General features: G+C 38.2%; 1 protein-coding gene across 6 annotated transcripts in view; it reads left to right on the forward strand.

Moving 5' to 3' along the window:
* The first annotated feature begins 310 nt into the window (after nucleotides 1-310).
* Gabra2 (gamma-aminobutyric acid (GABA) A receptor, alpha 2) overlaps nucleotides 311-12,772 on the forward strand; it is a 134,388-nt gene continuing 121,926 nt past the window's right edge. The window contains exons 1-3 of one of the 6 annotated variants that reach the window (XM_005391902.2): nucleotides 311-586; nucleotides 2,011-2,088; nucleotides 4,452-4,567. In XM_005391902.2, coding sequence (XP_005391959.1) covers nucleotides 2,018-2,088; nucleotides 4,452-4,567 — 187 coding nt within the window. In that variant the 5' untranslated portion in view covers nucleotides 311-586; nucleotides 2,011-2,017. The other 5 variants (XM_005391901.2, XM_005391903.1, XM_005391900.2 and 2 more) reach the window with 5 other exon arrangements.

Raw genomic sequence — 12,772 nt, forward strand, 5'->3', positions numbered from 1 at the left:
GATCACTCAGTAGGGAAAATGTCTGGAAAAAGCGATTGGGGAAAGGGATTGCTGAAAGTGAGGGGGAGGTTTCTCAAGGTGTACAAGCTGCAAATGGACTTTACCGACAGCCTCACGGAAGTCTCCAGTCCGCTGAGCTTTGAGGGGAAATTGGTCCTGACTGCACGAGTGTGGAGGCATGAGTGGTATATCAAGACGGTTAAGGAAATCAAAGAAACTTCCTGCCGTCTGATTCCACGCAACTTGGTCCTGCGTGTTTGCGCTGATGACTAAGTGAAGGCGTGATTAGTCTCCTCGCCCTCCGCGGGAGTGGTTCCCTGGCACCGCTCCTGGGCAGCCTCCTCGCTGTACGGCAGGGGGATATTGGGGCCAGCTGGCCGGGCGCGGCCCTGGGAATCTGGAGACTCACGGACGTTACATGCCCAGCTCCGCACGTCTGCGCCAGCAGCCCCCAGAAATCTCAGAGGCTCGGGGGAGCAGCACCAGCATCTCGTGGGCTCCGCTCCTCCCGCGCGGCGTGGGCGCAGGAATCCGCGCTCCGAGCGCACCGGGGCTCCCTACGCCGCCCCGGGCTGCGCCGCTGCAGGTGCCGGGAGGGAGGCGGTCTTCACCCAGGAGGGAGGGGGCTGGGGGCCTCCTGTCTTCCTGGGAACCTCTTTAGTCCTTCTCCCCAGCCTGGCTCCTCCTCCAGGCTCCGGGCTCGTGCCCGCCGTCGTTTGCGCGCACCGCTCCTCCGCCCCCCTCCTCCGGCTCCTGCCATCCTTCCCCCTCCTCCTCTTCCCCCTCCTCCTCTTCCTCCTCCTCCTCCACCCATCACCGCCACTACGGACGCCTTCGCCTCCTGCTACTCCTCGCGCTGCCGCCCGCTCCTCGCGCTCCCCGCCAGCTTCCTCCAGCGCTACGCACCGCTCCTAGCGGTTCGGCTGCTGCTGCTGCAGTCTCTCTCTCTCTCTCTCTCTCTCTCTCTCTCTGTCTCTCTGTCTCTCTCTGTCTCTCTCTCTCTCTGTCTCTCTGTCTCTCTCTCTCTCAAGTTTCCCATCTCCTCACGATCAGGGCTCAGAGAGGAAAACGTCGAATTCTGCTTGCTGTTTAAGGTAGGGTCGCACGCGTTGGTTCCCACTGCCTGCGCCTCGCGTGCATGTCTCGTGCCCCCTACCCACTCCGGGAGCTCCCCGGTAATCGAGGAGGTTCAGGTGCTCCTCTCTTCCCCAGCCACTTTAAAAAATCGTCTCAATAGTCATCCCCAACGCGTATTTCAACTATTACAGTCAGATCCAAGCCCCTGCCTGGCCACACGTTAGCCTGGATCTTTCATAGTCTCCAACTTTGCACGCGGATCTCCGCTGCCTGGCTGGCTGTGTGGAGCCGGAGCCTCAGGCTCCTTGCTTATTGTGGTCCTTGGCTCCAGAACAGCTGTCAAACGCGTCGTTTCGCAGCAGTTGATCTGAACCCGGCTGCCTCCAAGACTGGTCTTGGGCAACCATGGATGGGCAGGGAGATTTTGATCTGGTTTGATGCTGGAGGAAGTAAAGACGTGAGGATCGCGATTCACTGTCATGAAAAGAATAATCATTGAGAAAGTGAGCTGAGGGCCCCCGGCTGTTCGCGCTGTGCTTGCGGGGGTGGTCTTGGTGGAGGGGGCTGTGGTGTATGGTACTCGTCTCTCCTCTTCTCCACTCTGTTCTTCAGCCGGTTTCCGTGTCCAGCTCCTCTGTCAGGTTGGTGTCTCTGGTGTTATTTCATGTGTGCACGAAACAGCATTCGTTGATGGTGGGGTTGGGGGGAGTTCTTGGCAGAGCGAAAGGTCTGATTATTTGGTCATCTTGGCATATTGAAGGAAAGAATCCTCCGTCTCTAATCATCATGCCCTATACTTAATCCAAAGAAGTCATTTTTGTAGTTTTAACTTCAGTTCTTAGCTGAAATCACATTCTTTGGGATTACTTGGGGCGGGGGGGGACTGAACACAGTTTTAAGTATATGTCGTTTTTCTTCCATGGCTTTGCAAAGAGGGGTGATGAAGACGAAATCGAACATCTCCAACATGCAGTCGCTCCTTCTTGTTTTCTTGGTGTGGGACCCAGCCAGGTGAGACACTCAGTGGTGTTTGGTCCTTTTCATTCAGGGTGAAGTAGTGGTTTTTGGGTGCTGTCAGTGCAGCTGTGGTTTGTGCAAATCAGGGTGTTTTGAAGAACTGTACCAGGAAAGTGAAGCAGGAAGTGGCAGACTGTAAAATACTTCACTGATTCTGGGTTTTAAGCAATCAAACACAAAAGTAAATAGAAGCATCTTTCATACAAAAAAGATTCACTGAAGGAAAGATTCTATTTTCAATGGCAAATTCCCACGTGGAATCACAGTGGTTAAGTTTTATGCACTTCTCAGAATGTTAAAATTCAGTAATGAAGCCAAATTTTCTTTCAAGTTACAGAGAAAAGTACCAGCTGATTTGAGTGGTAACTTAATTTTTTTTCTTGCCTTTTTAAAACGGTCTTGGCTCTTTTAGTCAATATAGAAACCCCAAATGACATGTGAGGCTTACACCTCTAGGTGGAGGTAGTATACAACTTCACAATCACAAAATAAAACAAAAACCTGACACATTCATCAGCTTTTCATATTATTAATTTAGAGATCATTTATTACTCAAATGCTTACTGTCCCAGGGAGAACTTATTTCAAATGTGTAACTAATTTTCTTTTGCCTATGCTCTACAAACATGAAATTAATTTTTATTGCTTTAAATAAGTTCATCTTAGTTGTAGTCTTTTCTGATTTTTTAACTGCAGTGGAGATTTTTATTTAACATTTTTACAATATGAAAGGAATTAATACACAAGTTCTGTAAAAATGCTTTTGTAATCATTGTTTAAATGTTTTTCATTTAATTACATTTAATTTTTATATTCATGTTCAAGTATTGATAAAGTGTGAAAGCGTCTTCTGGAATTAAAAATCTATTTATAAAGACTGCATCAGACTGGAAAATACCTACTCATTTAACATCTGAGTATTAACTTTAGAAAGCAAATATGGAATATGATTAAAACATTATTGAGTGAAAATCTTTATTAGAACTTTGTGACTATCAGTGATCTGTTTAAAAATTAGCTTAAGTAGGTTGTATGGAAACTTTTGAGCTTAGAATGTATGAACTGATTTACTTATATAACTTGAAAATGTTTTATTTTCATATTAGTGCTTGATATTTATTCTTTGAATAATATTTGCTTAAAGTTGATAACCAATTTTTGATGTGTGATGAGTATTTTAGCTACTAGCTCTGTTTTCATTTAAATGCAAATGGATTCTATTAACGATATTTTATATAATACACTTTGATCAGAATTTAATTACCTATGATCTTTGATTTGAGAGGCAGGAACACTCTCTGATCAATCAAAAAGGATTAAAAATCCTCATGCTTAACTAAATGTCTTTCTACTAGGTTTGTGTTCTTTACTTGACCAGTAATGCTCATGCCAGTATTTTATTCTATTATATAAATGATTCTTTTTTGGTGCCAGTAATTTAAATGTCTGAATCATTCTGAGAAAATAAATGGCAATGAAAGGGGACATTCTGTTTTATACATCCAGTTGCTTCTGCAAATTGCTGGACGTCACAAAATCAGGTCTCTGGCTTTATGATGGAGAAATAATAGACAAAAGCACTGTTTCTCAACACGCTATTTTAAGACTATTCTTCCTACAAAATTTTCATCAAGAATAGAGTAGCTGGGGATATTAATCTTTACCTGGCCCCTTACTGCTCTTCTGACACTAGACAAGAGGGACCAGCCTGCTAGGCTTTCTGCAGCTGTGTGTATTGCTGAGGCTTTCTGAGCCCACCTCCCCCTCCTGGCCATGGAGGCTGGCACACAGCCAGTGGAGTTTCCCTGATGTCTATATTGCACTTGGCCATTGGGTGGAGGTATACCCAAGGTAAGGAAATAATCTTGGTTTAAAAGAGCACAAGAATAAAGAGAATCAGAAAGATATTTATGAGGAAGATAGAGACATTGGGAACACTCCAGCAGGAAATTTATGTGCTGATTAATATTCAGAACACTGAAGAATTATTTTCAAGTACCCTTGATTTTTGTACTAACTATAAAATAACATTACCAATCATTTCTACATGTGATAATCCATGCTCATAATATATTCTTGAGAACAGACTTTTAGAAAAAAGAATTATCCATGAAGAATGCTAAGTCTAGAAATACTAAATGGTTTCATCATCAAACTTCTGATACTCTGTTGTTTAGTATTCATTTTCAACCCCATGTCTCCTCCCGTGGACATACTGGCATTTACAAAAATGAAGAAAGAGAAAAATGAGTTGTACTAGGCGCTTAAGGAGCATTAAATTCAGAGGAAGAAGAGCATGTTGGTGCTTGCAAAGCAAACATTTGTGTATATATCAGCTTGTAAAATTATCTGTTTAGGTTGGTCCTGGCTAACATCCAAGAAGATGAGGCTAAAAATAACATTACCATCTTCACGAGAATTCTAGACAGACTTCTGGATGGTTACGATAATCGGCTTAGACCAGGCCTGGGAGGTAAAAATACTTTTCCTTAAAAAAAAAAAAAAAAAAAGACTCTCACAGAATAGTACTTTATAAAAGTTAAGGTTAGTATTCTTCTTTGGAGACATTTTGTACATCAATGCATTGCTATGTACTAAATATCAAAGAAAATAGAAAGTAAGATACATTTAATAAATGTTATCTGATTCTTTTTTCCACGTACATAATGTATTTAACATATCTTTTATAGAATGTCCAAAGTCCTATGGAGCACATGCTTTTGAAGCATAGTTTCCAAATTATTTTATTTCTAATGACTAAGTCTTTCAATTTTAGAGTATGTTGAAATGTAACATTGAGCAAACACACTTGTGTAGTATCTTTGACTTTTATCATATTTTATAAATATCTTTTCATATAAGATATGCAAACATAAGGTTTATAAAAATAAAAGAATATCTGGATTGTATTTCAACAAATACACTTTTTAGAATTATATAATAATGTCTCTTTTTACTTGAAAAGTTGCATTTCTGAAGTATAACAGAAGTTTACCTTGAAACTTGCAAAGATATTGTAGATGTACATTGGCTATAAGCCTAAACTTCTGGGTTGTAGGACCATTTGATTTCAGAACTAAAGACTCCTTTTCAACTCAGAAAAAAGTGTGTTATTATCCATGAAGCAAAGGGAAATTAGCGCAGGCTAATATCTTAAATTTTTAGCCTTTAACATTGCTAGATAATGCTAAAGTTAGGTGAAAAGTAGTGTAGGTGTGCATTTCCTGAAGGGATTCTTAGTCAAAATATTGTTACTCATGAATTCTAACATGAATATATGGAGGTGTGATATTTGTTAAATTAAATATCTTAATTATAAGATCTACATATTATAAATGTACATGTGAAGCAGGGTGTGGTGACACATGGCTGTTATCCCAGCTCTTGGGAGGCTGAGACAGGAGGATCATTGTGAGTTCAAGGCCAGCCTGGGCTACAAAATGAGCTCAAGGCCAGCCTGAACTGCATAGTGAGACCCTTTCTCAAAAAGGCAAAAAATAAATGTACATGTGTGAGCATAAGATATTTAGTTTGACAATTAATAAACATTAAGACTAGTTGAGTGAACACTTGATATTGATCAGTGATTTATGCAGTTGGCCTAGTTATTGCCAGGTTTGACAACTTTGCCATTCTAAATTGCCTAAAGGGATATATACTGATTGTATGTCTGAATATTGATGTAAATGATTCCTTTGAAAAATATAGGGTAGGTGGTTGTTAATTATATCTATCTGTCTATCAACCTACTATGTATCTTTGAAAATCATAAGTTTGGATTGCCCAGGAGTAAAAAGACATAGAGTTTGTTGTTAAATAGTATGCTATTTAATTGTGCTCAGTTTTTGACTTGAATCCTTGAGTGTTACTACACCTTTTAAGAGAGAAGTCTCAGGGAGGAATAAAGTTACAGCTACGACACATTGTATTTTTAATAGAAAATTTAGCTTCCTCCTGTACACTAAGTTCTAAAAGAAAAAGTCAAAAGGAACAGAACATCTCCTTAGTAATTAATACGTGTAATGAGCATGAACTATGCTCTCCATGCTAGCAGATGAGGTAATGAAGTGTTGTTAAAACCCTGTAAGAGAAGAAAGCCTGGAACACGCTGTCATAATTTATGATGATGGTGTGAGTTATGTATTACACTAGAGCAGATAGTTTTACATAGATTTTGTTATTTTGAAATAAAAAATCTGTCCAGAGTCTTCAAATATTCAATCTAGATCTTGCACTTTCCTTTCTTGAAGAAATCTTTTCCTCTGGATTTATGTGATTCAGTAGTAGAAACTACTTTACCTGTTTCAGGATTTGAGTATTTCCATCGACCTTTTCGTATTTCTTCCACATTAAGCTTCCACAGTCTTCCACATTAAGCTTATGTAATATACTCAGTGGCTTTCTTGGCTTACTATCTTCCTTCTCCAATCCTCTGATACTGAATGTATGTTAATATCTCATAGCTTCATTAGCCTTTTTGTCTCACACTGATTTTCATATGGCACTCACTTTTCCTGAATAAATACCTTTGCTGGCTTCCCATTGCTTTTGGAGGGTGGTGGTGAAGAACAGTGGAAGGGAAGTAGCCTTGGGCAGCAGACAGAAACTGACTAGAGCTGTGCTCCATCCACATGCACAAAGCTGTGCTTTGACTACATGACGTCTGTTTGCTTTGATTTAAAATGACCATGGCATGTTTACCTTTATCCCATATAAGGTTGCTGAGAGGATTACACAAACCGAAGTACTATGTACAAAGCTTGTGTTCCATATCAGCAACTCAACATATATCCACTCCTTTCCTCCTCCTTTAGTTTCCCCAAGTAATAAGATTTTTTGAAAACTACTTCCCTGTTTCCCACTTTACATCAACTCCCACTTATTTTACATTTCAAATACATCTCTCGTTTTTCTCTTCATAATCCATTCCCATCTGTTTTTCTGACCTTTGGTCATATTATTTCCTCTAACTGGAATGATTATTTTTCCTGCTTTCTGCTAATTGAAAACATATCTTTCATGTAGAAACCATCTTAACACTAGTCCTCTTATTAAAGTTCTTTCTTAACTGAAAAGAAACACCCACATTCAGTTTTCTCTCTGTTGAATTCCTTCAGCAGTTGTTTGCTCTCTATCTCATCTGAGACTTACTATGTTTATCTTGTATTATTTATTACATTTTACATGTCTTTTCTTACCTTCCTAAGGTTGTGATCTCACTGAGGCAAGATATTGCATCGTAAATCATTTGTGATAAATATTGATTTGCATATCGAGGCCATAAAATAAATGTGGACTGGTTAACTTTTCTTTGACCAGCTAATCACCTGGAAAATGGGACTACTCATGACTGGATTACCTTTTCATTGGGAATGTTGAGGTGATATGTTGAGCATCATGCTGCAGAAGCGCAGTGTCGCTCAGTAAGAGAACCTGGCTTAGCATTGTAGAGATCTAGGTAAAGTCCTAGCTCTTGTGCCTAGCAGTTACATAACATTATAATACTTTGCTTCCCTTGATGGAGATTTGTTATCTGTAAAAGATGATTCCTATTTCATTATTTTGATAAATATAATATGTAGAATGAATTTATCATAGTGTCATATAGTAGTTAACAAATAAAATTAAAGGCTTTGAAAAACTTTTAAATACACTGTGGCAAATTTAAATTGCTGTGAGTACCTTCTGCATCTAAATGCTTAGCCTGACTGTGGGTATGTAATAGAAATCTCAAGAAATTACTTTTATTATTGTGTCCCAGAATTTAGTAATAAGGGAAAAATGGGTTCAAATTCAATTCCATTTTAATATAACAAAATGAACATCTACTGATGGATTATCTGGATGATTCATCTCAGTCGTTATTTTCATTAATGAGTAGCTAGGAAAGAGGAAACCATTTTTAATTGTTATTGTTTTCCTTTCACTGTTCTACTACTTACTAGATATCTTGAAGAAATTACTTAGATATCCTGAAATTTGGTATTTTGTAAGGGAAAATGAGAATCAAACTTTATTCTGAAGGAAAGAGAATATATTGGGATTCAGATGTATGACAAAGGTTATATAACATATCAGGTTATAAAATTTTAAAATATTTGATGATTAATAATAGATCCTTTAAAAAATTTAAGTTAGACCACACCATTCATTTGCTCAGAACCCCATAATGCTTCCTTAGTCACTCCAAATAGGGTTTCTTGTGGTTATCTCCAAGGCCCTGCGTGATCCGTCTTCTCATTCTTTCTTTGACCTCACCTCACACAGCTCCCTTGCTGGCCAACACTGCCGCAGTCACATTGGCTTCCTTCCTGTTCTCTGAACACACACATCATCTGTGGGGCTCTTTCCCTGGATGTCGCCTCTGCTAGGACATTAGTGATTTCCCTTTCTCAATCATGCTTATTCTGACAACCTAATAAACGGACCATTGCTCCATCCACAGCAATCATGACCCTTTTTATCCAGCTTCATTGTTTTTTGTTTATCTACCTCTTTTAAGATACAAGATTACTTGTCTATTACCAGTATTAATTGTTTATTTCTTTGTCTCTTTCTGAGGCAAATGTAGGTTCTATGCGACCAGGAATAGTTGGCTATTAATGATGGCTTGCTCCTCCATCTCTTAGAACTATCTAGAACATCCAATTAATTTTACGTTGCTTAATTTTTTTAGTATGCCAGCAAGAAAACAATCAGCTGTAGAACTCACATTGTCCTTGAAATCAATGAAACAATTATAATTTAATTACCAAATTTGCCTTTCAATATTAACATCATCATATTTTTGGCTGACTTTTTGATGAACTGGAAAAATTATTCAACCTATTACTCAATCTCCTGACTTGCATTAGGTATGATTCTAAATGTGTGATTTTATGTGATTCATTTGTCCCACTTGTAGTTGAATTTATCATCTATGAAATGGGAAGGTAGACTATATCCTATTTTTGTCTTACAGAGATAAATTAAAATTAATAAATTGAAATCCTTAAGTGTGTAAAATTGATAAATACTAATATTGTTAGGAAGAATAAGGAGATTTCTGCAGGGAAAATGTCATCTTAGGAGGTAGTATTTTGAAAAACATCAAGGAAGTTTTGGTGTGTCTTATACTTTTGCTAGATTTACTTTCTTGTGAAATTGGAAACCTGAAATGAAATCTGATCTACCATACCTGCCTTGAAATTTGATCTGCCAGAGCCATACATTGAAATTAGGCTCAGCTAATGAATAAATCAAGTTTTGCTTTGTCTTCAAGTGAATTATTGGAACTAACAATTTCAGAGAACACCCATGGGAATCTACTTTTCTATAGAGACTTTCAAATTATTAATTGGAAAAAGAAGCAATATTTGCTTTTTGGACCAATTTTAAGGAATGTGTAGACAAGCCTCATATATTTATGACATCTAATGTCAGCAGGGTTCTACAGTGATAACTGCTAGAAATGATAAAACTTGATATTAAATTATAGATTTGGTTTGGAAAATCTAGATTGAAAACTATGCTTATATACATTTTGAAAGGCTATTTTGAGGAAGTTGTACAGAAAGAATGTTTTTCTCCAGTTTTCTTATTGTATACTCTGACACAATGAATCAGCTTTATGCCTAAAGCCAGGAAAAATGTGAGACTATATCATACACTTAGAGTCTGAGGGCCAGCTTTCACTTCACTTTTGGATATTGATCTTTAGGCTGTAGAGTGATATATGATATCATCATTACTCTCAAATTTATAAGATGAAATTATGTGATATTCAATTTGCAAAAGTTAATATAGAAAAGAATGGTCTCTCTCAGAACTTAAGAAGGCATTTGACTTTACAAGAGTATTGTACTACTTTATAAAGTAACGGCTAAGGTCAATGTCTGCTTTGGATTTTAAATTCCATTGTCATACTATTTTAACTACACACCATTGTACCATTCAACTTCTTCTTATTTTGTTTCTTTATTTGTAAAATGGAAGCAAAATATATAACATTGATTTTTTAGCTGTTTATTTTGTTTTTTTAACTTCTAAATCTTTTGTACAGTATCTGGCAAAGTGAGTAGAAATTTAATCAGTGTAGATATATTGTTACCATTGTTGTTGGTCCTACCATTATTTCTACTAAAATCCAAAGAGGACAACCTCCAGTATAATACTTAGTGTATAAAACCTGTGATTTAAAAGATAAATTTGGAGCATGTATAATATACTTTTAAAGAAAGAAGACATTTATGTGCTCCCTATTCATTCAGTCTCATTTTGAAGATAAACCTTTGTAGGTCTACACAATGTATCAAAACAAACCAAACAAACAAAAAAACAAATGAAAGATGACAAATTTATTGTTATACAGGATTGTTGTCGTAGAGCAATTTAGAGTCATCAAGTCATGAAAATGAGTTTTCTCATTAAGCAAATACTCAATAAAAGGACACAAAAGGACATCGCTATAGGACACTGATGATTATTATAGAGTACATAAAATTGAAAACATTTCCATCAGCCTCACCAGGGTGTACCAAGTACGTTAAAGGCAAACACTGGGCCTTTCAAGCATGGAGGATAGCATCATAGCCGCCTTAAAGGTGAGAGGTGCTAAAGACATCCAGAGGGAGAAAAAACACCCAGAATTGCTTAAATTGCAAATATGTAGAATTGAGGAGGTGGCAGGAAGATAGAGGAAGGTTGGGTTGCAAGATGAGTAGTAGTTGAGGTGGGTTAGCAAATATTTCTAATTTCAGATGGATGCAGGGTAAACTGAAAATGTCAGGGGCTCTGGTTTCTGAAGAGATATGACGTTAGACATTCTCCACATTTAGGAAGCTGCTTTTAGTGCTGATGGTTTTGCAGAAGCATTAGGCAGCTGAGACTCTAGTCTCCTTATCATCTGACTCAGAGTCCTCGATCTAACAGTGCCTGTGTAGTAGAAAAGAATAAGGTAGCCACAAGATTTCAGTGCTTTTTCATGTTCTGCACAAGATACATTCACTTGAGCCTGTCTAAAGTTCATAAAGAATACTGTTTTTGAGATTAAATGCATGCGAAAATGGAAATAAATTGGGGAGATTTCACATAGGTGGATACATAACATTTGATAAAAGTGTATATCGCTGATATCAATTAATTAATTAATTTATTCAGTCAGCATGACACATGACACACAGAAAGCAGAAACCTCAAGCTGCCTGCAGAGGGGTGCCAGGGTAACCCTACACATAGTTTTCTTTTGGTACCAGGAATCAAACGCAGGTCCTTGCGCTTCCCAGGCAGGTGCTTGCGCCACTGAGCTATGTTCTCAGCCCCACATGGTTCTCAAAGTCAGTTCCTCCAACTTTTTGAGGTGCTTCCCTACTCCTGTCATCTGGCATAAAAATAGTACACTGAGGGGCTTCATTACAGTGTGTGCTAGGTTGAGTTGGAGGTTTGGTTATGTTTCATATAAATTTTGAGATACTTTTCATTACTTCAGTGCATAACCAGCAAATGTCTTAGCATTTCTGTCACCTCAGGGAAACTGAGTATTGGTAGCTTATTCCCTGCTGCAAAATTGTACCAACAGAGACGTCTTCAGAAATGGCTAGATTGAGGGAGTTTGGCAGATCTCTTTCTCAGCTTGTTGTTTTAATTGAATATATAGCTTGTGATTATTTTATAGGAAAGGTGGATTGAGTGAGACAGCACTGACTTGAATTGGATTAGATGGTAGCTCTCCCCATAGAGCAAACCTTAGGCAGAACTAAAGGTAACATCATTCAAGTGCATGACTCAGGAAATAATACTCACGGTTTAGCTAGCACTTGGGCTTTGTCTTCACCATGAAAATTTTTGGTTAGCTGCTGTCTGTTGCTTCATCCATTATTGCTGGAAAGGTATTGATCTCTGAGATAATCTTGAGAGACTGCTATTTTTGGCTCTTTAAAGTGCAAAGAACCCTCTCTGAATTTTTTCATCCAGCACCTAAACTCAGGAGCAGTGAGTCCCCTGCTACAACCACCTGTCATACAGCCCCTTTAATCCACAGTGGGTGAACAGAAAGAGAGGCCTGGCCAATCCATATGGTTTATTTTTTTGTTCTTTGTATTACTATAGCTTGATTTTTTTCTTTTGTTTCTTGGTACTGGGAATTGAACTCAGGACCTTCCACTTGCCTGGCAGGTGCTTGTGCCCCTGAGCTACGTCCCCAGCCTCACTATAGCTTGATCATGTTGTACAAATTGATATTGGCTGTGGAGATGTCCAGATGAACAGCTTGCCTGGTCAGCTATTCTTTACTGCTCATTTTATTAATATGGGATGAATCAAGTGAAATTATTCTAGTATCTTCTCCTAAACATGCATGTATTGAAGGCATATGATGTGCCAGGAGTGCTGGACGATACAAAGGTATGGTGCTGTTCTTCAGAGGATAATGTGCTTCTGAGGACAAATAAGACAAGCCCAGTATCATTATCAGAATAACTCAAATCATTGTCACACATGCTCTGTGCAGAGAAATATAGATATGTAAAAATAAATAAACAAATAAATAAAATAACCCTTTTGTTCAGAACATATAACTGAAGTTAATCATGCTGTCTGTAGCTATTAATCCAGCTGTCTATAGATAAAATTTAGTCATTAAAATACTTCTTATGAAAGGTTGAAGACTGGCTGAGTATTAGTTTAAATGCTGAAAATACTG

The sequence above is a fragment of the Chinchilla lanigera genome, unplaced genomic scaffold (assembly GCF_000276665.1).
Source record: "Chinchilla lanigera isolate Chin_1 unplaced genomic scaffold, ChiLan1.0 scaffold00042, whole genome shotgun sequence".
Taxonomy (NCBI): Eukaryota; Metazoa; Chordata; class Mammalia; order Rodentia; family Chinchillidae; genus Chinchilla; species Chinchilla lanigera.